The 25901-nt window shown below is 40.7% G+C and overlaps 2 protein-coding genes across 5 annotated transcripts; one reads left to right on the forward strand and one right to left on the reverse strand.

Moving 5' to 3' along the window:
• Positions 1-422: 422 nt before the first annotated feature.
• On the reverse strand, positions 423-5577 carry LOC306917046 (uncharacterized protein). Its single transcript, XM_079495169.1, has 7 exons — positions 5448-5577; positions 3919-4017; positions 2267-2406; positions 1791-1916; positions 1447-1563; positions 617-719; positions 423-493 (listed from the first exon to the last, which is right to left on the reverse strand). The coding sequence occupies exons 3-7, from the start codon at positions 2309-2311 to the stop codon at positions 441-443; spliced, it is 444 nt and encodes a 147-aa protein (XP_079351295.1). The 5' UTR covers positions 2312-2406; positions 3919-4017; positions 5448-5577; the 3' UTR covers positions 423-440.
• Positions 5156-25499, forward strand: LOC306917044 (uncharacterized protein). 4 transcript variants are annotated; one of them, XM_079495164.1, is made up of 6 exons: positions 5156-5439; positions 8874-9023; positions 10419-10562; positions 11998-12141; positions 20636-20779; positions 22653-25499. In XM_079495164.1, the coding sequence occupies exons 2-6, from the start codon at positions 8909-8911 to the stop codon at positions 23843-23845; spliced, it is 1740 nt and encodes a 579-aa protein (XP_079351290.1). In that variant the 5' UTR covers positions 5156-5439; positions 8874-8908; the 3' UTR covers positions 23846-25499. The 4 variants fall into 4 exon arrangements, with proteins under 4 accessions (XP_079351290.1, XP_079351291.1, XP_079351293.1 ...); XM_079495165.1 differs by having other exon boundaries at positions 8874-9017; XM_079495167.1 differs by lacking the exon at positions 8874-9023.
• Positions 25500-25901: the final 402 nt, after the last annotated feature.

The following is a 25901-nucleotide window of genomic DNA, read 5'->3' on the forward strand; positions in this document are numbered from 1 at the left end:
ATGGGGGTACCTTTATTGTAATTTAACACCTTTAACTTTAATCATTTTTGTTTAACCATCCGCCTTTAATAAAGACCATCAATGCTGTAAAGCAATTTTACTCACTAGTAGTGAAACAAGTCATTTTGCATTCACTGTATGGAACAAAGTCAGTTTTTTATTTTTTGTATTTTAATAAAAGAAAGTCTTGGGAAAAGGGTTTTATAGGCCTACACCTTAAAATGATTCCAAATAGGGAAGTGTGCATCACATTTTTTATAACAATGTCTCCAACTACAAATGTCCAAAGTACACACATTAGAAAAAAAGTGAAGAAAACATGTGAATATAAAGTAAAAGACAACATGGCACAGCTACTGTTCATGTCAAAACTCAAATATGAATTTTAATCATGTTAACAATTGTTTTGATTTTTATTCTTGTGGCAGTCATCCAATTAGTCAAACTATTTCAGTTGTAGAACCTTGATGGGTGCCCGAGTACCTTGATGGACCTGTAAAGACAAATTATAATGAAAAGTTAAATGTGACTTGACGATTCCTAACATAATGATATGCTTGGTTACGGTACAATTTTAACCGTGCAGACATCTGCAAAAAGACAATGCTTTACATACCTGAGGGGCCTCCTGAGTAGCGATCTGCAGCACCGGGCATTCTGGAAGGAGGCGACGAGTAGCCCAGGGAACTCACTGGTGAACTGCTGCTCACACTAGGAACCTGCAACACTCAAGGAAAACCATTGGCAATTTAGTAGACATTTTCATGCTCCTATGACACTGTTCTTGGTATCTGGAGCAGATTGATTGATGTATTCATTAACAGTTGGCAGAATTACAGTACATTTCAAGCACAACTCAATACAAAAAAACTTAACTGTGAGTGGACGACCCAATAAAGCATTACACTTGTTTACAAGTTATGTTCAATTATCATAACATTTAGAGACATACAAATATACAGTCTTATACACTTCTATATAGCAAAAAAGGAAATCATCATCCTAAAGGATGATGAACTCTCTCACACACACACACACTGTCACCTGGCGGCCGCGGTACCACAGAGAAATCAAACCCCAGTCTCACAAATGTCCTTCTTTAGGAAATGGTCAGCACTGAGCAGTAATATTAAAGGAGCATTCAGTGATTTGGGTGAATTGGAAACCCCCCGGTCCACCCCGGTAACAAGGTGTGCACATGCACGCAGCACGTGCACCAAGGCCCGCTCCCGCTCAATCATGATTGGCGGAAGGCCACTCTCTATCCTGATTGGATGAAGGCTGGGCCACCTAGGCAAAAACAAAACCTGGTTTTGACCCCCCCCCAGGGGTTTACTGGGGACAGGGAGGAATTCCTTATATGGTCAGCACACTCTATAGTAGGGAGGATTATCACAACAAAACAAAAAAAGTGATATTTGAATGAAGTGAAATCACTGAATATACCTTTAAGTACACATGAATTGTAGTCAAAGGGCAAAAACACTGGTATGGTCCCTTGAATGACAGCGATTTACGGGGTCCTTGAAAGGCAGGGACATCGCAGGGCTCTTTGAAGATAATCTAAAATCACCAGACAGGAATCAGGATTGTTTGAAATCATTGTTATATACAGTAATTAATGTGTAAGCAACATAAAGTATATTTTCTGATCAAGCCCCCCCCCCCCACCCCCCTGGAGTTACTGCACTTTGACTTGAATAGTTTAGAGCAAGTCATAATGTTGACATCTGAAACAAACAAACTAGCAGTAGACAAGCAAAAACATCTTTGATCCTGGTGCCACTCACCTTGACGTGACCCTTTCCCTCAGAGTGCTCAACCTCTGCTGCAAGCTCTGTAATGCTCTTCCTAATTTCATGGTCGTTCTGGGCATCTTCCTCTTCGCATGTGATCGTATTTGGGCGTACACGCTTCTGTGAACACAACACCACCGCACCAACATTGAGGACGCTGACCTGTATTTTTGAGTGGTGCAACCACTCCTATAGACAGCTGTGTTTGTGGCTGTGTCCCCGGGTCTGTCCCCGTGTCCCTGGCTGTGTCCGAGCACGGAAATAGCGTTATAGTGTTTGTTCACCACCAAGTGTCACTGTTGCACAGCCTAACACACAGATAGGCCAGGGAGGAGGGCTTTTACAGTACAGTACCACTCACTTCAGACGGGTCCGATTCTCTTTTGATTTTGTTGTCAATTTGTAAAATTCAAAGTCCAATCTAAAAATAGAAAACGCAAACCAAATGATGTAGGAAGTGTCACACTCACCAAGTATTTGAAGCCATGTTTCCAGCCTTTAATATGGTCCACCATATCACTTTGTAAACAGGACACGGCACAGAGCTTACACTGGTAGTGTGGTGGGACAGATTTAGTGGGGCTGCGGTACTCCCACACGTGCTGAAGGCCTGTGCATGCATATATACAACGAGCATGATTATAGTGGATCAGCAAAGATCAGTTTATATGTTTATGTTTATTTATTTGATATGGACATAACAATTGCATTGCTCATTGCACAGTTGTACAAATTGTAGATGCATCATTTACAGTGTGTTAGCACATGTGCTAATTTTCACCACTTGTCCACAGGAGACTTTTCTAAAAAATACAATTTAGTTAAAAAAAAAACACCCAATCAAATACAAAAAATTATACATTCTAATAATATTTACAGCAAAATTACAGTACCCATTACATAATCTCAAATACACAAGTAAACATAACCACTCTAGTACCTCAAGCTATACATGTGAACACAGTTGATTTGATTTCAACCATAGTTTGAGTCCTCTGTGGAACACGTTACCATCCGTCTCTAGTTTTAGAACCGTAGGCAAAGAGTTCCATAGGTTTGCTCCCTTTACTGAGAAGGCAGACTGTCCGAATGAGTTGTTACACCTGGGAACAATACAGTTACCACTTGTTGAGGCTCGTGTGGTTGCTCTACCAGAGCTCGGAAGTCTAACTACCAGTCCAGAGAACAAAGGTGAAACATGACCATGTAAACATTTAATGGCATTTAATGTTTGTGTTGGCACCGTTTGTTTTACATCACCATTACATCACCTAAATCAACATGAGTTAAGACTTTAATATATTTGCTACCCTCACTTATAGGCTTATACTCCTCGCTCAGCACCTGCCCAAGTTTGGGTTGGGGATGTGCATTTCTTTCCCAGACTTCTCAGGTTGCACTGTTTTGGTGCCCACTGCCCAGTATTCCATGCACTAGGGACCCGTGTCAGCCCCACATAAATTGCCAAGGTGGGGCCATAGGGGTGGGGCCCACCTAGGACCCAGGTAGAACCCACTTAAAGCCCACACGGGCTAGCCCAGTTAGGCCCACATAAAATTGCCAAGGTGGGACCCAGGTAGAACCCACTTAAAGCCCACACGGGCAACCCAGGTGAGAACCATCTGGTGCCCGCTGACATTTCCATATGGGTCCCATATAGTTATCCCACCTAGCTGGCTCCCACGTCGGCGTGCTGGCTGGGCTGTTTTGGTGCCCACTGCCCAGTATTCCATGCACTGTTTTGGCGCCCACTGTGTTTTTTTTGGTAACCAGGCAGACACTTTATGAAAGGTGGATGGAAGGAATCAGGCCTACCTATTTATTTATTTTTTATGTAAAAACAAAACTAGTCAACTAGTACCAACAAGGTCGACTAGTGGATTTACTAGTCGACTAGTTGCTTAAAGCCCTATGCCACTAGCACTGCTGCCCCAGGCATCAGAACAGCGTCAGGGAAACCTAGCCATAGAATTACTGATATTCCATTATCAGTCATAGAACACAAATTTGACTTTGGTGTGTGTGTGTGTATTAATAGAATAGTAATTATTATTATATTAATTATGGATATTATTATTGAAATTATAATTAATCAGAACACCTGCATTGTGAGAAAACCTACCCCGACTCGGGTTTCTTCATCATCTGATTCTGTGGCACATTTTGCCGTCGATTCTGGGTGGGATGACGGGCTGCAGGTTCCACTTCCATGTTTTCCATCCTATAGTGTGGGATCAAATAAGTCTAATTTTAACAGCCACATTATTATTAACAATAACAAAGTCAGCCTACTATCATTAAAAACAATTTGTCAAGATTAAAGTCTCAGTCGTCTCTCCTAATCCAGGGCGCTCTCCGTGGTCTTGAGCACCCCAGAGCTCCTATTTTTGAAGGAATCCCGGCGCTGATTTAATGTTTGTGTTGGCACCGTTTGTTTTACATCACCATTACATCACCTAAATCAACATGAGTTAAGACTTTAATATATTTGCTACCCTCACTTATAGGCTATACTCCTCGCTCAGCACCTGCCCAAGTTTGGGTTGGGGATGTGCATTTCTTTCCCAGACTTCTCAGGTTGCACTGTTTTGGTGCCCACTGCCCAGTATTCCATGCACTAGGGACCCATGTCAGCCCCACATAAATTGCCAAGGTGGGGCCATAGGGGTGGGGCCCACCTAGGACCCAGGTAGAACCCACTTAAAGCCCACACGGGCTAGCCCAGTTAGGCCCACATAAAAAAGCCAATACAAACCATAGCCTCTTCTCTCTTCCTGGTGTGGATCGAGGTCTTCCCGGCAAGTAACACACTTTAGCAAGTTAGATGCTAGATACAGTTTACTAGGACAGGACATGAAACGAACTGCTCTAGCTGTATCTGCTGCTGCTTGCTGCCAAAGCCATTAACCTCGTCCACCAGGCTTTCCACCACTTCGGAGGAAAACAAAGCCATAAGCTTGCATAAACAAGAGGTTCTGCACTGCACATTAATAGCCTACGTATGGAATTGTGGACAGAATCTTATCCAACAACAACAAAATGTTCGAATAGTTTTAGGTCTGATATGACTAATTATTATGAAATGGTAGCCTACACTGGTCCGTACGCTCAAATGCTGAATAAATAATGAAAAAGGTTGAAAACCATGCACTGTCCAAATCCTACTGTTTCCCAAACAGTGGGTTGTGGAATGTGGAGGACCCATCTTGGGGCAGGGTGAGGGGGGAGGGGGTAACAGCTGTCAGCGAGGCAGTCAGGCAGAGAGAGAGGATAGAGGGAAGTGAGAGGAGAGGCGGGCGCAGTGAAGTCAAGTCTTTCTAACAAACTGTAACCTCACGTCACCAGGCTAAAACAAACTGTTAACAGGAAGATTAGGAACAGCGAGAAGAAATCGAAATATAATGTGTGTCTTATAGCATCGTTTAAATGCTTAATTTGTAGTTTTAATGTGCAAATGAATCTTTTTTTCAATACTCTAGACTAGGGTACTCTTATTTTTAAGAGATCGTCCACCGGAAGTCTTATATTTGCTAGCTTTTGCCAAAAAAACAGTGCCGAAGAAGGCTACAAGAGAAGAGACCCAGTCCCAGAGCAATGGAAGCCACGTTGAACCCTGTAGCCTAATACAGTTAGTAGGTAATAGGTATGTACCATTTTTAATACGCTTTAAATATATATTTCCTCAACAAACTGGAGTATGAATAGCCCTTTACTGTCTAGTGTCCATGCCTGGCCTGTTTTAGCTCGCTCGCGTCCGTCCGTCCAGTGTGTAAATTGGTCCGTCTGCTTCTCCTCGGCGAGGTTTCCGAAGAACTTGGTTCTTAACTTCTTGGTATGATGATGACACCCTGCCTAGAATGTCTCTGTGAGCAATACATGCATGAAATGTATGAAACTTTAAGCCGTATACCACATTGAAAAGTTTTTGCATATCTATTTCTGGTGTAACACTATGGAACAGCTTGAATGAGGAACAAAAGCAATCTCCAATTTAAGTGGGCCTATCAATTAATTTATGTGAAAGCATTGTACCAAATCAATACATGATATTTTCAAGATACAGGGAGGAAGAAAATGGTTAATTCACGAGTACTCTAAATATATTATATTTATTATGTATAATGTTATATATTATATAATATAGAGTATTTGTCTTTATAATTAGAAATAGACGATTTTATATGGATGTATGTGTGTAATTATATGGAATAGTTATTTGTGTGTGTGTGTATATACGAAGGCACTCGGGCAAGAAGAACAAAAATGGGAATGGACACTGCTAGGCAATAAAAGCAATAACTATAGCCTATGCTTCTTTGTTTAGCCATAAGAGCAATAAAAGCAATAGCTGCAGGCTTCTTTGTTTGAACAGTATGCTTATTTGTTTGAACTGTATGCTCATTGATTGATTGATTGAAATATGTATTAACAGTTTGCAGAATTACAGTACATTTCAAGCACAAACTCAATACAAAGGCTGTTAACTGTGAGTGGACGACCCAATTAAGCATTACACTTGTTTACAAGAGGGTCCACCATGTTCAATTCATCAAAACATTTAGAGACGTACAAATAGACACTTCTATATAGACAAAGAACAGAACAGGAATTCATCATAATGGAGGTAAAAAGGGAAAAGAAACATATACAGTGAGGGAAAAAGGGTGGGGGGGCGGTGGGGGGATTCAGATTTTACGGGGGCCAGTTTCGAATTGCAGCCATCCGTAGGTTCCCTTTGAGAGCGGTTTTGAAGGAGTCGAGGGATTCGCATGTCTTAATATGTCTCATATGTTTGCTTAGCCCCATATGTGCCCTCTCCCTACGCTCACTACAGAATGAGCGTAGGGAGAGGGCACATATGGGGCTAATGTTTTCTCACATTCCACGTGCTTGCCTGCTGAACTTTGTACACACTATCTCTAAACATAGGGTGTGGGCCAGGAAGCTAACTTGACCGTTGTCATGTAAGGCTTGGTGTTTGGGAAGATAGGGCGTATAATGTTGTGTGTTGCCTTGGGGAGATGGGGCGTATACTGTTGTGTGGCTACGGACTGGTGTATATAAAGAGATGCTTAACGTCTCAGAGTCAGTCTTGTCTTGAACTGCTTAGCTGATTTTTGCAAGAAATCCTCTATCCTTGTAAACCTTTTTGATTTTTACTTTGCTCTTCAATCGCCTTTGGTTGAGAGTTCTACATTTGTAACCTGCTTCTCAATAAACCTATTTTTACTGAAGTTGTTTTTGATCCTGATAAATCCTTCATAGGAGAGGTTTTACCTCTTGGGTTTTCATAGCCTATTCCTCCGCCTCATGGTCAGAGATTGAGATTCTTTGAGCACCTACCACTGCCGTTGGGACTGAACTAGACTTGGTAAGATACTACATAAATGAAGTTCCTATATTCCAGGTCTTGCAACAAACAAATGATCACAACATTCTAGGGACAGTGACAGGGTTCTCACGGTCATGACATTCCTGGAAATATTTTTTGAAATGAAAAAACATGGCTGGAAAAGGTTTGGAATGTATCAAAGGTCCTGAAAAAAAAAAAGAAAAAAGCTTGCTGTGTAAATTTACTCGGTGCCATTATGGTTTCCCTCCCAGCTTCTGCTAGTGATGACCTTTGGAGAAAGGGGAGGGCCTTAACTCGTACATCATTATAAACCCCTTGTGTGGGGGATTGCATTAAAAACAGGTTGTGACCTCCTGGTGGAGCTATAATAGGCCAATGTGAAAAGGGTGCCATTTCTTCTTACGCATTGGATGGCAATTGGATGATTTGAGGCATTTTGTTCCAAAAATGTGTTTTGCAAAAATCCCCCTGTTGGTGGCACTATAACAGGCCAATGTGAAAAGGGTGGCATATATTCCTCAGCCTAGTAGGAAAGTCTGTGAAAGATCTCACGTAAATTGCACGCTGCGTTCATGATTTGAGGCTTTTTGTTCAAAAGGGGCCAACTTTGAAAGCCAATGTTAGCCAATTAGGATGGAAAATGAAATATCGGACAGATCCGGCTTGAACACATGACTATAGAGATAGTGTGATTTTTGGACGGAATCTGGAGGAGTAATATCCAAAAATGTGTATCAAAAGTCGGCCTCATGGTGGACCCAGGAACTTTGGGGCAGAGGTTCATCGTTGGAATCCAGGGAGTGTGTGCAAAATTTGGCATCGACCAGGTTAACGGTGCCGGAGATTAGCTGGTAACAGACGGACACACACACACACACACACACACACACACACACACACACACACACACACACACACACACACGGGCGGAGTGCAAAACATACTCTCTCCCCATGCCTTCGGCCTGGTGGAGACAATGAAGATAAGAGAGTAAAGAGACACACTGTTTTTCCCTTGCACGCAGTGAATAAAATGCTTTTCTGCTTTTTCTCTGCAAACTTTTTGTGAAGACATTTTAATGCTCATGATATATCTTTGAGATCTGATTGGATCTGGTTGAGGAAGAGGGTACCACAAAGAAACATCCAGATGCAATGATCTGCATCTGCCTAATACAAACATTTTTTTGTATAAATGTATTAAGGGAAAATTGACTGATGCTCGAACCCTCTCTTGGCTTTCTACTGGGGACTTCACGCCACACAGATTACATTTCTTTAAACTGATATTTTCCGATATTACTTTGATAATATTGGACATCTATGTCTCACCTAGACACAGTATCTGACACACATTTTGATCTGATGGTGAAGATTCAATTTTTCTCCCTGAGCAAGCAGATAGGCTCTATTTGCTCAACGATAAAAAATGTCAGTACTTACACAGGAAACCGGGCTCAAATCTGGGGTAGAGGAGGAAGGTTACATATGGCAGCTTTAAGTAAAATAGATTATGTGAACCATCATCTGTATATTCAATCGGTTCACTGTACTCGTAAATAGTCAAGAATATTTATTTTTTAAATTGAATTATTGTATGGTCTGGAGAAAGAAGAAAACCACGCAGACCAACCCAGACTGTCTGAGGAAGCAAAACAAAGACACCAGTGTGTGCATTGGAGGTGTATTAAGCTGAAGGTGTGTTAACTTTTTCCATTTCCACAGACGACCACAGGGAGAGATCTCCGGTATCAAGAGAGATGGCCTCCAAAAGTTACTCAGCGTTGTCAGAGGAACAACGAGAGATGCACCAGGAACGTGGACTGCTAGACGCAACACTTCAACCCATAGTAAAGTTAACCAGGATAAGTACCGGTATGTACACTATTGTCCTTTTTAATGGTAGTTTCCGTGGATGACTTCAGAGTAGTAGATCTGTTAACACAGGGGTTCCCAACCTTTCTATTGTCACGGACCGGCTGACAGTTCATAAAATGGTCGCGGACCACCACCACTGCCTGGCCCCCCACGTGTCAGGGCCCCCACCACAGTTGACCCGGCCAAGCCAAGTGGCGTGCGAGCCAGCCAAGAAGAGTGGCTGGGTGTTTTTCAACGTTTACTCAACTGTGATCAGTGACTTATTTGTCACTGTCAAGCAGGAAGCTGTAGTTTCCACCTGAGAGAGATTTTCCACTCAAGGAGAAAGTCTACTGCATGCATGACCTTTTAGGTATTTATTTATGTTGAAATGTTGAAACATGATCCTGTGTGCAAAACGTATTTGGTGTGGAAATTGCAAAATATGCTGGAAATTGCAAAATATGCTATAACTTCACAGGTCTACTTTGTTATTTCTCAGTGTGTAATCTTTATTCAGCATCAGGTAAACAAAGCTGGCAGCTTGCTCTGAGCTCTCTTAGTGGGCTGGCTGACTTCCTGTGCTCTCAGGGCTCAAACCTGCATGGAACTCCACTGCCCTCCTGTGGGCGGGCAGGGTAAACATTCTAGGTTCACTTCACATTATTACAATGCTTTTAGCCTGAGGCTGGGTGGGTATATGCCTGGTGTGACTCCGAGGTCGTTAGGTGGTGTGACAAGGTGTGTCTATGACCACTGTTGGAAACTGTCCACCCAGAGGGTGGAACAATGCCGCTTCCTTCTACTGTTAAAAACGTCTGGGTTTCCGAGGTATAAATGGCTAACGCTGAAAGATATTGGGGCGGAAGAGATGAGATCAGAGAGTTGCTGTCTTCTGTGATTTTTTGCTCTGCAACGTACCTGTCCACTTCTGAGACTTCGGTCTCTAACTTTTCCTGTAGGCCTACAACTTCACTTCTGAATTAAAATCTTTTTTTATTCTTATTCTTATTTGGAGTTTCTTATTTGGATGTTTGCTTCCCATGTTTTTTGCCTGAGACGGAAAGTTTTTACATCCTCTGCCTTTTCCCTGAGTTAGGCGCGATTCATACTCCTATTTTAGAGCCGAATAAAAGTCGGTTCGGCTCTGTACTCTGAGCCTACAATGTGACGTCATTTGAGGTTCTGGGGGGGGGGGGGGGGGGGGGGGGGGTACCGTCCTAAAGTCGGCTCTTCGGTGCTAGTGAAAATTTCTGACGAGCCGAAATCATTTCGGCACTACAGCGGTAAAATAGGAGTATGGTGAGTAAACGCCCACGTGGATGGTCTGGAGAAGGAAAACAACGCAGACCAACCCAGACAAAACAAAGACACTGACGCTGAAGGTGTGTTTTTTTTCTTCCATTTCCACAGACGACCACAGGGAGAGATCTCCGGTATCAAGAGAGATGGCCTCCAAACGTTATTCAGCGGTGTCAGAGGAACAACGAGAGATGGACCAGGAACGTGGACTGCTAGACACAATACGTCAACCCGTAGTAAAGTTAACCAGGATAAGTATGTACACTACTGTCCTTTTTAACTGTAGTTTCCGTGGATGACTTCAGAGTAGTAGATCTGTTAACAGACACACTGTATGTTTGTTTTCATTAAATCTGCTGTGCAATTATTATCATTTTCTTTATGCCAGGTTTTTTATCATGCCACAAACAGTGGTAGCACACCGGGCATTCTCTTTATTTATATTAAATAGAAAGGCATGAACTGGGAAATATGATGATGATCTAATGTAGTGGTTTTCAAATTATTTTCGTATCAAGGCCCCATTATTTATTCGGCATTTGAGCCACGGACCACCATTTGATGAGATTTAGGGCCGATTCATACTCCTATTTTACCGCTGTTTCGGCGCTGTAGTGCCGAAATGATTTCGGCTCGTCATAAATTTTCAGTAGCACAGAAGAGCCGACTTTAGGACGGTACCCGCCCCCCTGAACCTCAAATGACGTCACATTGTAGGCTCTACAGAGCCGAACCGACTTTTATTCGGCTCTAAAATGGGAGTATGAATTGCGCCTTAGCCTCTCGGACCCCAAAACATTTGAATATTTAGTTATCGTTGGGTAAGATTTTGTCCACAATTCCATCCGTGCTGTATTGATGTTGGTACCATTAGGAAATAACAATTATTCCACATTCTCTAATTGTGTAGACTTTGTGTAGAATTGTGTAAATTAACTGATGTTTAACAATAATTTAATTCTTCTTGAGAGCATAAATGTTTTGCTCTCAAGAGTTAAAGATCTATAAGAGTCCATTTGGTTACCAACTCTCCATTTAGCTGGGACCCCCTTCAAGGACCACTTGTTGAAAACCACAGATCTAATGTAATGGACGAATGGAGGTGTAGATTTATGTTGATTCTGAGATGCTGTTGCAAATTATCATAATAAAATATATATCTCTGCTGTCGGGAGGAAACCTCATAACTCCAAAATGTTCATTTTTCAGGAAATTAAGAAAACCGTATATTTTTAAAACAAAGCAATACTGCCTCATCAAAGTTGGTGTTGTAACTTTAGATATTGTCAATTACTTCCATGATAGGGGGACAGTTTGAGGGTCCAATGGAGTTAAGAGGTTTTGTCCAAAGCACATTTTACTACTTTCCATTGGTACAATATTTTTGAAACATAAACAAACGTAAAGGGTGTTCAATAGCACTGATTTATGGCAAAAAAAAAATCAAAAACCTCAAATGGAGTTATGAGGTTTCCTCCCGACAGCAACGATATGTTCGATTATATATATTTTCCGATTTCTTCCTGAACATGAGGGAGACAGCGGTAAAATAGGAGTATGAATCGGCCCTTACCGCTTGTTGAGTAAACGCCCACGTGGATGGTCTGGAGAAGGAAAACAACGCAGACCAACCCAGACAAAAGAAAGACACCGACGCTGAAGGTGTGTTTTTTTCCTTCCATTTCCACAGACGACCACAGGGAGAGATCTCCGGTATCAAGAGAGATGGCCTCCAAAAGTTACTCAGCGTTGTCAGAGGAACAGCGAGAGATGGACCAGGAACGCAGACTGCTAGACACAATACGTCAACCCGTAGTAAAGTTAACCAGGATAAGTATGTACACTACTGTCCTTTTTAACTGTAGTTTCCGTGGATGACTTCAGAGTAGTAGATCTGTTAACAGACACTCTTGTATGTTTGTTTTCATTAAACCTGCTGTGCAATTATTATCATTTTCTTTATGCCAGGTTTTTTATCATACCACAAACAGTGGTAGCACACCGGTCATTCTCTTTATTTATATTAAATAGAAAGGCATGAACTGGGAAATATTTTAATCTATCAACCTCTTACCTTTTTGTTCCTCCCTGTTGCAGATGATGATCTAATGAAGTGGTTTTCAAATTCTTTTCGTATCAAGGCCCCATTATTTATTCGGCATTTGAGCCACGGACCACCATTTGATGAGATTTAGGGCTGATTCATACTCCTATTTTACCGCTGTTTCGGCGCTGTAGTGCCGAAATGATTTCGGCTCGTCAGAAATTTTCAGTAGCACAGAAGAGCCGACTTTAGGACGGTACCCGCCCCCCCGAACCTCAAATGACGTCACATTGTAGGCTCTACAGAGCCGAACCGACTTTTATTCGGCTCTAAAATAGGAGTATGAATCGCGCCTTAGCCTCTCAGACCCCACAATATTTTGTTATCGTTGGGTAAGATTTTGTCCACAATTCCATCCGTGCTGTATTGATGTTGGTACCATTAAGAAATAACAATTCTTCTACATTCTCTAATTGTGTAGACTTTGTGTAGAATTGTGTAAATTAACTGATGTTTAACAATAATTAAATTCTTCTTGAGAGCATAAATGTTTTGCTCTCAAGAGTTAAAGATCTATAAGAGTCCATTTGGTTACCAACTCTCCATCATTTAGCTGGGACCCCCTTCAAGGACCACTTGTTGAAAAACACAGATCTAATGTAATGGATGAATGGAGGTGTAGAATTATGTTGATTCTGAGATGCTGTTGCAAATGATCATAATAAAATATATATCTCTGCTGTCGGGAGGAAACCTCATAACTCCAAAATGTTCATTTTTCAGGAAATTAAGAAAACTGTATATTTTTAAAACAAAGCAATACTGCCTCATCAAAGTTGGTGTTGTAACTTTAGATATTGTCAATTACTTCCATGATAGGGGGACAGTTTGAGGGTCCAATGGAGTTAAGAGGTTTTGTCCAAAGCACTTTTTACTACTTTCCATTGGTACAATATTTTCGAAACATACACAGACGTAAAGGGTGTTCAATAGCACTGATTTATGGCAAAAAAAATCAAAACCCTCAAAAATGGAGTTATGAGGTTTCCTCCCGACAGCAACGATATGTTCGATTATATATATTAACATTTATTGTTGATTTTCCGATTTCTTCCTGAACATGAGGGAGACGTCGGTGCACATTTCTCAGTTTTACTACACAGTAAATCACGAAACGTTGAATTTCAAACTCTCAACATATCTAGAAGCTTGCAATGCAATGTGTTGTAAGCTTGTTGAGCTGCTATTTTCGGTGTGTGAGTATTTTCAGGCTTCACAGGTCCATGTGGTTACATTGATTTGTACACAAGTGAAAAGTATCCCAATAGTTCTGACTCTTCTGAAATAAAGTGACAGGTGACAATCAAGTACGCCTGCATTCCCATTGAGTTCCGAATGTCTGTTGTGACAGTGGTCGGAGGGACAGAGCAAGAGGACAGTGTCCGTTAGTTAATTAATCGCCAAGGCCATATATTTTGCAATCAGAAAATAGTCTTCCAATGTATACTTCAGCAGCTGTTAGTAATGGCCCGTTTATAAATCCCACATCAAACATTTTCTTTTCTTTCTTTTTCCTACGGCCTTATTGCGTCCATTCTTTTTATTGTTCTTTTTTGTCTTTTTTGTCTTCTAAACTGGTCCTTGTGTATTTATTAGTTATTATTTGGTTGTATCGCGGTTCTTGACTATACAGCGCTTTAGGGCCTAGATCAATTTAAAGAAGAAGTCTTATGAGATGCTTTTAAAATTGTAATTGTATTGATTTCTTCTCATTCAACCCAGATGTCGTTGCTGCCCAACTACCAGTGAAGAAACATACCTACTGTGACCAGTGTGGGAAAGACTTCTTCACAAGGACGAGACTCAAATTACACCAGAGAACACATACAGGAGAGAAGCCCTTCCACTGTGACCAGTGTGGGATAGGGTGTCTTACAAGTGGTGGTCTCAAAGTTCACAAGAGAGTCCATACAGGGAAAAAGCCCTACCACTGCGACCAATGTGGGAAAGGGTTCACTCAGTCGAGCAATTTAAAGAAACACCTGAAAATTCACACCGGAGAGAAGCCTTTCACTTGTGATCAGTGTGGGAGGAGTTTTAACCAATATGATTACTTAAAGTCTCATCAGCGTAGCATCCACAGTGGAGAGAAACCCTACTACTGTAACCAGTGTGGGAAAAGGTTCATCGACAACAGTTGTCTCAAAACGCACCAGAGAAGTCATACAGGGGAAAAGCCCTACCACTGCGACCAATGTGGGAAAGGGTTCACTCAGTTGAGCAATTTAAAGACACACCTGAAACTTCACACTGGAGAGAAGTCTTTCGATTGTGATCAGTGTGGGAAGTGTTTTAGCCAATATGTCAACTTAGTCTCTCATCAGCGCACCCATAGTGGAGAGAAACCCTACCACTGTAGCCAGTGCGGGAAAGGTTTCAGTCAATCAGGCAGCCTCAAAGTGCACCTCAGAATTCACACCGGCGAGAGACCCTACCATTGCCAACAATGTGAGATGAGTTTTATTAAGCAAGATCACTTGAAAAATCATCGGCGCATCCATACAGGAGAGAAACCCTTTCACTGCAAGGAGTGTGGGGCAAGCTTCCGTCAGCTAAGTAGCTTAAGGAAACACCAGATGATTCACACTGGAGAGAAACCATTCCATTGTGAATCGTGTGGGCAGAGTTTTCGAGAGGCTAAGACCTTAAGACTTCATAAGCGTACTCATACAGGAGAGAAACCCTACAAGTGTGATCAATGTGGTGAACGCTTCAGTCATCCCCAGACCTTAAAGGGCCACTGCAGAATTCATACTGGAGAGAAGCCCTTTAAGTGTGAACAGTGTGGGAAGACTTTTAGGAACCAAAGTAATCTGGCTGTTCATCAACAAACGCATAGAGTGAAATCTTTCCAGTGTACACAATGTGGAATAAGTCTTGGTACATTAGATAGTTTTATTAGACACCAGAGAATTCACAGTGGAGAAAAACCTTATGTTTGCAAGAAATGTGGAAAGAGTTTTAGTCGGCCCGAGCCTTTAAAGAGTCATAAATGCAACTAAGCAGGAGATGACTTGGAACCATCCCTGTAAAATCTCACACCTTCAATACAAATATATATTTTAAAACAAATAGAAAATGTTTTTTGATGGATTTCAGTCCCATTGGTGAAAAATAAATGTAGTTATATCAGTGCAACTAAAGCTACCTCCACATTGCGCCGATGGTCGGCGGTCGGCCAGTTTGAAAGAGTCGTGTCGGCAGGAGACTCCCGACGAGAAGCTCAATCAACTCAATTAAAATATATGTAATACCAATCAATCAGCTCCAAATCAACTCCAAAGCAAGACTAGCAAAAATAATGCTATCTTTGTTAGTTTTGGTGTGAAGCGTGTTGCCAGATTCTGAGTGAAACAAGCGACCAGGTCTATGAAAACAAATCCAAAAGCAACCAGTTTCACTACTTGAGCCCTATTACATCAGCTATTTTGTAAACGAATCATGAAAGCAAGCCCAAATAAGCAACTACACTTCAGAAATAAGCCCAAACTATAAAGCAACGGGCAAGTATGAATATTAAGCTATGTTAAAGGACAACTAGCCCAAAGTCGCTTATAATAAGCAGACCTGGCAACACTGCAAACCAGCGCTTTCTGCAATTTGCATGGTAGAAAATAATCTTTTGTCGGCAGCCTGTCTTTGTGCAGATTAAAAATGCTAGTCTGTTGCAATATGAGAGTTTTTAAGTAGTCTGTTTGCCTCTGACGAGAGTTGATAACGAACGCGTTTCGGCCTGTTTGCCCTTCGTCAACGTTAACGCTGACGAAGGCCAAACAGGCCGAAACACGTTTGTTATCAACTCTCGTCAGAGGTAAATAAATTAATGTGAAAAGGACATACAATGAGTGCTGGCATTTTCTTGATTTCATCCTGGATACAATATTACACATATTTATGTAAAGTAGCCTACACTAGTTCACTGGCCATAGAGAGAGACATAGGGAGACAAGCATGCACAGCCACACACAGGATTGGTCAGCCCCAATGATTGGGGCTGACCAATCTTGCATCAACTCGCGTATGCAAGTTGATGCAAGATACTGTATCTTGGAGGGGTACAATTAATCAACAGCACTCCCAACTTACATAAGCTCACGCACACTCATGCACCCTCTTGGTGCTCGATCCATATATGGGCATATTTAAGTTAGTCCTTGTAACCTTTTCTAATAAACCATGTTTACTGAAGAGACGTTACGACCTGAGTCTCCCTGTTTCTAATTCTGCAATATTAAGTCATTAAGTCATTCAATAATATTAATAATATTATCATTAATTATAAAGTGAGTTTATTAAAAAAATAATATGGCTAAAATAAATTTAAAAAAGTCGTTTTAATGTGCTAAACAACATATAACGTGTGAATTGTGTAAATGTAATTTAGTTGAAGCATATACACTGCAGCTTTGCTGCTTAGCAGAAATGGAAATCAGAGAGAGAGAGATCATGGGAATTGCCAAACGGATAGCAGCTTGGGTCGGGGGCTTTCAGAAGGTGTGGTTCCACGCTGTAGACCTGGAAGATTGTTGATTAATTATTTGGTTAGTACACGCAGGCACGCGCACACATTGTCAGTGTACCGTGTGAATGAATAGCTGTATGATACATGCCCTGGCCTAGTTTGTATCAGAGGTTGAAATGTTAATTACCACCAGGGGACGCCAAAGGCTACTGTCTGAAACGGTCATGGATGAGAAGATGAAAGAAATTATGAGCTGAAGTTGAACCTCTTGTTTATGCAAGCTTTTGTATAGAGCTCAAGGCTTGAGCTGTATACATTTAAAGATGTCTTGAATTGAATCACATGTAGCCTAGAATCCTAGATGTAGTGCATTATAAGTAGGCCTATAGTTATTTATTATTATGCATATGCATGCCGCAGAATGCAGTGGTTTTCAACCAGGGGTCCTTAAGGGGGTTCCAGGTGGTCCCCAGCTAAATGATGGAGCGTTGGCAACCAAATGGACCCTTATAAATATTTAACTGTCTCTACTCTTGGGTTATTTTTTATTTATTTTTCGTTTGGTACCACATAGTTGGCTGCACTGCACATTAATAGCCTATATGGAATTGTGGTTGAATCTTATCCAACGACAACAAAATATTCTTTAGTTTTAGGTCTCATATGGCTAATTATCATGCAATGATAAGTGGTCCGTAGCTCAAATGCTGAATAAATAATGAAAAAGGTTGAAAACCACCAGTTGTCCAAAATCCTACTGTCTGTTTCCCAAACAGTGGGTTGTAACTTGTGGGTGTAGACCCATTGGGGGAAGGGTGAGAGAGGGGTAACAGCGGGGAATAGAGATAAGAGGGAGAGAAAGGTGAGGGAAGAGAAGAGAGGGCGCAGTGAAGTCAAGTCTTTCTAACAAACGGTTAACAGGAACAGCGAGAATAAATCTACAAGAGACCCTGCAGTCCCAGACCAATGGAAGCCACGTTGAACCCTGTAATAAAGTTACTAGGTATGTACCATTTTAATACGCTTTTTATAAATATATATTTTGCTCAAACTGGAGTATGAACAATAGCCCTTTACTGTCTACGCCTGGCCTGTTTTAGCTCGCTCGCTCGCGGCCGTCCATATGTGTAAACAAAACATGGTTCGTCCGCTTCTTCTCGGCGAGGTTTCCGAATAACTTGGTTCTTGGTAGGATGTTGCAACACGACGACACCTGAAAGTATCTGTGATCTATATGCATCATGCATGAAATGTATGTATGATCAGAGAGATCACAGACATTCTGGCCGCAGTGGTGTCATGCTCGTAGAACGCAGTACCACGCTGTGGTAGCAGTCATTCTTTGACGTGCACGCGCAGGAACGGTGCGTGCGTGCACGCTAGAACGCACCCCCCTAGATTCAAGAGAAGACTCATCTAATCAACCTCGGGTCACCAGACTTTCAAAGACGCACAAAGTAACAGTGGTCTAGGTTTACTGGCGCCCCCCACCCCCTATTTTCACCCCGTGTCAAGTACCATGCATAACAACAGGACAGCTTTAACTGTTTACCTGAGCGCACGTAGCCTATAAGCATGCACACTTACAGCAGTAGGCAAGGCTATGGCTCCACGGCTACTGCTGCTGTGCTGTGTGGTGTTCTGCTCTCCATCAAATCATTCGTCCAAACTTCAAAGCAAGCTTTTTAGTTTCCTATAGTAGGGGAGAACAGGGTAAGATCTGCCAGTGGGTATTGGGTAAGTTGAACCACCCCTTTATCTAGAAAACTGTTTCCATGTGACCTTAAATCTAGTAAGAATCCATCATTTACACCTGACTGTGAAGTTGGGAAGCACATGGGGAAAGTAGCCTAGAAAACATTCTTTTACACACACAAAAAGATTTTGTAGGTCAAAGTAACATTTCGACACATGTAAAATGACTGTTATACAAAGCAAAATGTACCCAGGTCTAAAATGTAATATCATACATTTTGGTGATTTGCCAATGGATAGAACCATGTGAATCATTTAGCAAATAAATTGTGTGAAGTAGCTTATTTTAGTCATTGTTTTCTAAAATGGTGGCTGTGGGTAAAATGAACCAATGAGGGGTAAATATTTTCATGGCCCTTTGTCATAGATGCTTACTCATCATTTCAATTGGTAGAAGAAATCCTGAAATATGGGTAGATCATTAGATTTGACTGCCATCTCATTTTGCCTTGCTTCCAGGACAACTTAAGCAAAAAGTGGTTCATCTCCCTGTTCTCCTTTTGTGTTTGTGTCTAAAACTCTCATACACTTTTTTACAATAGGCTTAGGCTATATCAGCTGTTCTGTGTGCATGCCTCAATGCGCACGTGCGTGCGTGCACGTGACGTCATTAAAACACCATGGTACCAGTAAAAAAAACACTTGTTCCCATTTTTCCCCTGAGCAAGAAGATTGGCTCTATTTGCTCAATGGTAAAAAAAATGTCAGCACTTACACAGGAAACTGGGCTCAAATCTGGGGCAGAAGAGGAAGGTTACATAATACATATTGCACTAATTGCGGCTTCAAGTAAAATAGATTATGTGAACCATCATCTGTATATTCACTGTACTCATAAACTTATCCGGAGAACTCGCCAGTTTACCAACTCGCCGCGATTTAGTGCTTTTTAGTTTTACTTCACCTTCATTTAAATTACATTGAATTGAGAGAGAGAGAGGATGGTTGTTTAGAGTAAACGCTAGAGAAAGTAGGAATGCTAAAAGTTTAAACACCAAAGTACAGAAACATTGTAATTCATTAGTAAACATATCCTGAAATGGTAGTCCTACTTATCATTGGTATTCACACTCACCTTTTTATCATTTATATCTAGCAAAAACAAATTAATTTGTGCAATTAAATGGTCAGCTAAATTCTAGCTGACCATTTAATTGCACAAATTAATTTGATCACTTTGGAAATGAACTATAACATCTGTGGGTTTGACATACTACACTGATGAAGACAGCATGTTAGCATAACGATGAAGACATTAATGAAGAATTTTCGCCGCAGTGACTTGGTAAACTGGCGAGTTCTCCGGTATCCCTTCCTAAATAGTCAAGAATATTTATTTTTAAAATTGAATTATTTTCCGCCCACGTGGATGGTCTGGAGAAATAAAAGAAAACGACGCAGACCAACACAGACTGTCTGAGGAAGCAAAACAAAGACACCATTGTGTGCATTGGAGGTGTATTAAGCTGAAGGCAGTGTTGTTTTCGTCGAGTCCTTCTAAGGCAGGCTCCGCCCAAACTCCGCCAATTTCTCGTCCCCTAAAACTAAATGAAAACTAAGCTATGGTGACTAAAACTAAGACTAAATATATCGACAATTTCGTCAAGAAATAAAAACTAGACTAAAATGTTAGGAAGGGACTAGTGGACAAAAGATCCAGTATAAGTCATTTTACACTTGGTTGTATGCTGAAAATAGCAGATCTACAAGCACACAACGCGTTGTGTGAGCTTGTAGATCAGGCTATTTTCAGCAAGTGTAAAATCAGCCATTACGACGGCATCAAGGCCCGGCAAAACACATTTTGGTCGACTAAATCAACCGTAGATTTAGTCGACTAAAATCGCATGACATTTAGTCGACTAAAACTAGACACTAAAACATTCCAGGTGACTAAAATGTGACAAACTAAATTAACTATTCAAAAGACTATGACTAAAACTAAAATCAAATTTTGCTGCCAAAAACAACACTGGCTGAAGGTGTGTTTTCTTCCCATTTCCACAGACGACCACAGGGAGAGATCTCCGGTAACAAGAGAGATGGCCTCCAAACGTTATTCAGCGTTGTCAGAGGAACAACGAGAGATGGACCAGGAACGTGGACTGCTTGACGCAATACTTCAACCCGTAGTCAAATTAACCAGGATAAGTATGTACGCCACTGTCCTTTTTACTGGTAGTTTCCGCGGATGACTTCAGAGTAGTAGATCTGTTAACAGACACACTCGTATGTTTATTGTTTTTATTAAATCTGCTGTGCAATTATTATCATTTTCTTCATGCCAGGTTTTTGTATCATTGTGCAGGAGGATGCTAAACGCACACCAGTCTTAGTAGTGGTGCCAGCTCACGGCAGAAACATCTAAAGAGATAAGTCTTAAAAAGACAAAAGAGTGGCCGCACACACTGATAGCCAAAGTGCAGATTATTTATTAGGATGCAGAGTAGGAACCAACGTTTCGGCAGATGCAACTGCCTTCTTCAGGGTATATGGAAAAACATTTAAAATCACATATAAATAGAGCCAGGGCTAAACATTCAACCAATCACATACTGATAGATAGTGTATCCTATAATAAATAATCGGCACTTTGGCTAGTGTATCCTAATAAATAATCGGCACTTTGGCTATCAGTGTGTGCGGCCACTCTTTTTGTCTTTTTAAGACTTATCTCTTTAGGTTTTTTTTATCATACCACAAACAGTGGTAGCACACCGGTCATTCCCTTTATTTATATTAAATACAAAGGCATGAACTGGGAAATATTTAAATCTATCAACCTCTTACCTTTTTGTTCCTCCCTGTTGCAGATGTAGTGGTTTTCAATCCTTTTCGTATCAAGGCCCCCTTATTTATTCGGCATTTGAGCCACGGACCACCATTTGATGAGATTTAGCCTCTCAGACCCCAAAACATTAGAATATTTTGTTATCATTGACATTGGGTAAGATTTTGTCCACAATTCCATCCGTGCTGTATTGATAGGTACCATTAGGAAATAACAATTCTTCTACATTCTCTAATTGTGTAGAATTGTGTAAATTAACTGATGTTTAACAATAATTTAATTCTTCTTGAGAGCATAAAATGAAACCAAATCCATTTGGTTCAAGAGCAAGAGGACAGTGTCCGTTAATTAATCACCAAGGCCATATATTTTTAAATCAGAAAATAGGCTCTTCGAATACATTATGCTTCAGCAGCTGTTGGTAATGGCCTGTTTATAAATACGTTAACACGTCTGGCTTTCTTTTTCTTACGGCCTTATTGCTTCCATTCTTTTTATTGTTTTTGTTTTGTCTTTTTTTGTCTTCTAAACTGGTCCTTGTGTATTTATTCATTATTATTTTTCTTGTATCGCGGTTCTTGTCTGTACAGCGCTTTGAGGCCTAGATCAAGAAGAAGTCATGTGAGATGCTTTTAAAGGACCTATAACATAAAATTCAACTTTTTCCATTTCTTTTGTGTTTTTGGGGCTCCCATATGTGTTTTCTATCCCCACAAATAACCAATTTTGAACAATCAGGCTTTCATAACATATGGGTGTTTTAATGGAAATTGCTCTCAGGAACAGCTCAACTGATTTTGTCCTCATCGTGATGTCATCAATGTCACCCTACTTTGTATAATTCCTCCTCTTCTTCAGTCTTCAGTTCCAAATTTGCATTTCCACTTTGTTTACAATGTCCACCATTGTTGATTTTCCAAGCTGGCATGGAATGGAAACAAGCCTGGTTTTATCTAGCATCAGTATTATAATGCCTCAAATATTAAATAATCTGCATATCAGCACCCCCAACACCTCAGGACATTGTGGTACTGCAGCTAAAACTGCTTTCAAAGTCCAGAAAGAAATGACAAGGCCTGGTTATATCAGAGTGGTGATTGAGGCTCAAACCATTAGAAATAACTTTGAGGGACATAGACAATATGATATTAAATATTAAAAGCAGTTTTAAAATGCATGTTATTTGCGCTTTAAAATTGCAATTGTATTGATTTCTTCTCTTATTCAACCCAGAGGTCGTTGCTGCCCAACTACCAGTGAAGAAACATACCTACTGTGACCAGTGTGGAAAAGACTTCTTCACAAGGACGAGACTCAAATTACACCAGAGAACACATACAGGAGAGAAGCCCTTCCACTGTGACCAGTGTGGGATCGGGTGTGTTACAAGTGGTGGTCTCAAAGTTCACCAGAGAGTTCATACAGGGAGAAAGCCCTACCACTGCGACCAATGTGGGAAAGGGTTCACTCAGTCGAGCTATTTAAAGAAACACCTGAAAATTCACAGTGGAGAGAAACCCTACTACTGTAACCAGTGTGGGAAAAGGTTCATCGACAACAGTTGTCTCAAAACGCACCAGAGAAGTCATACAGGGGAAAAGCCCTACCACTGTGACCAATGTGGGAAAGGGTTCACTCAGTTGAGCAATTTAAAGACACACCTGAAACTTCACACTGGAGAGAAGTCTTTCGATTGTGATCAGTGTGGGAAGTATTTTAGCCAATATGTGAACTTAGTCTCTCATCAGCGCACCCATAGTGGAGAGAAACCCTACCACTGTAGCCAGTGTGGGAAAGGTTTCAGTCAATCAGGCAGCCTCAAAGCGCACCTCAGAATTCACACCGGAGAGAGACCCTACCATTGCCAACAATGTGAGATGAGTTTTATGAAGCTTCAGCACTTGAAAAATCATCTGCGTATCCATACAGGAGAGAAACCCTTTCAGTGCAAGGAGTGTGGGGCAAGCTTCCGTACGCTAAGTAGCTTAAGGAAACACCAGATGATTCACACTGGAGAGAAACCATTCCATTGTGAATTGTGTGGGCAGAGTTTTCGAGAGGCTAAGACCTTAAGGCTTCATAAGCATACTCATACAGGAGAGAAACCCTACGAGTGTGATCAATGTGGTGAACGCTTCAGTCATCCCCAGACCTTAAAGGGCCACTGCAGAATTCATACTGGAGAGAAGCCCTTTAAGTGTGAACAGTGTGGGAAGACTTTTAGGAAACAAAGTATTCTGACTACTCATCAACAAACGCATAGAGTGAAATCTTTCCAGTGTACACAATGTGGAATAAGTCTTGGTACATTAGATAGTTTTATTAGACACCGGAGAATTCACAGTGGAGAAAAACCTTATGTTTGCAAGAAATGTGGAAAGAGTTTTAGTCGGCCCGAGCCTTTAAAGAGTCATAAATGCAACTAAGCAGGAGATGACTTGGAACCATCCCTGTAAAATAAATAAAACAAATAAATAGTTTTTGATGGATTTCAGTCCCATCGGTGAAAAATAAATGTAGTTATATCAGTGCAACTAAAAAGGAGGAAAGTCTCACCTCAGTTCCACACTGCAATATACGCCAAGAGGTTTTCTTTTACTTTATCGATCTTTAGACAATGACAGCTTACATTTATGGAACCAAATGTGTAGAAACACCAGCGGTATACTTTACTATAATGTTTATCAAAAATTATTTCTAGTTCAATATTATCCCCTGTGTATGAAATGTTCAATTTACAATATAGGCATTTAGCAGAGGCTCTTATAAAGATGGGCTTACTTATACAGGTGCGAGATGGGAATACGCGTAGTATGCATGAACTCTTGTCAATGCTGTAAATAGTCATATAAGTAGAGTACAGAGAGAGCATGCTAAATATAGTTAGACTTGGCTTGGCCTTAACGACTTAAACCCATTCAGGACGGGAACTCCTTTTGGTGATTTAAACATTGTTATACTTTAGCTATTGAAAACAGCTCCGTGCACTCAGTGGTGCGCTACAAACTTGTAGACCTGCTATACCTGCTAACAATCGTGAAAATGTGGCGCAAATCTTTGAATATATATTATTTTACAGTAAACGTTTTTAACTCATATCTTTGCTTCTGGGGGGTCCCTGGAACAACATATTTTCAGATGGGTGTCGGCGGTCAATTACATTATCATTCTGGCGGTCCTTGACATGAAAGTTTGAGAACCACTGATTCAGAAAACTGATTTAGAAGATATTTGTAGAATCAGTTCTCAGGTCTAAATGTGTTAACCCCATATGGTTGGGCCGAATCCCTCAGGGCTCTATGCGAGGGTCTTTTCAGTTTTCTATTATTGTGGGGAAAGATTTCGCTGAAAATATTCAAGTTATAAACTTCATATGTGTGTCTGTTCATATAATTACGTTTGAAAATGTATATTGATGTATTGAGGGGGTACTTGAGAGATCTGTCATCACTTTTTCGAGTTAATTTACTGGTGCTGACGAATCTTTTTTTTTTTTTTTTTTACCAATGTACAGTATGTTTTATACAGTATATTCTATTCTCGTATTGTGTAATATCCAAGTGACATTCCTTCGTTACATGAAAGCAACCTAAAGTGTGTAAAATGTGTGAGTAAACGTGGCTTTTAGATGTTTTATATAAAAATAACGTAATATAGTTATTTTGGTCAACAGCATGAGGCAAAACTGTCTCTTTAGCCTGAAAGAACCACTTCACCATACAATTGGTTCTCATATATACGCCACATGTGTCTTAAGACTCACTCTACTCGCTTGCGCTCTGTGTCTCAGAGAAGGGCTGTGGACAGTTCAGAAACCTGCCTGCCAAGTTTGATCATTTCAAACAAGATTTATTTTTATTTTTAATATTTTATTAATGCAAAAATAAAGGCTTATTTTTTCCCGGAAGAGAAGTCTATATCCCCCCCTGGGCTCCAGATTTTTTTTTAAGTTTCAATGAAAATGCTTGAATCTGGTGCTCTTTGAGATAAAAAAAAAATTAAGACGCTAGATCTATAAAGAACACACTTTCATTCATTCAAACCTTTATTTATTCTCGAGAGACATTGACGTTTCCCTCATTTGCAGTTTCGTTGTATAGTACAACATTTTCAAAGCAATAAACAAAAACAACAAGAGAACAGCAACATTTCCTCATTTTGATCTACCGGTAATACATGTTTAAAAACAGTTGCAGACACTTGGGGGTAAGTCTGCAATCAAAGATTTATATTGACCGTATGTAATGGGAGAACAGACCTTTAATTTAAGATGTAAGCCATTCATCTTGGGGCACGAAAACAAAAGGTTGTTTTCCCCAGTTCTGTGTTTACATTTGGAACCTTTAGTGTGAGCCAGTGACTGGAGCGTGTACTATGTTACAGGATTCCAATCCAGCAGAGCTTTAATATACAATGGTATAAAGTCCCATCAATTGCTTTAAACATAAATAGATACCAATGTTTATTTAGCCTGTCGGCCAA

This window comes from Electrona antarctica (assembly GCF_951216825.1).
Source record: "Electrona antarctica genome assembly, chromosome: 24".
Lineage (NCBI taxonomy): Eukaryota > Metazoa > Chordata > Actinopteri > Myctophiformes > Myctophidae > Electrona > Electrona antarctica.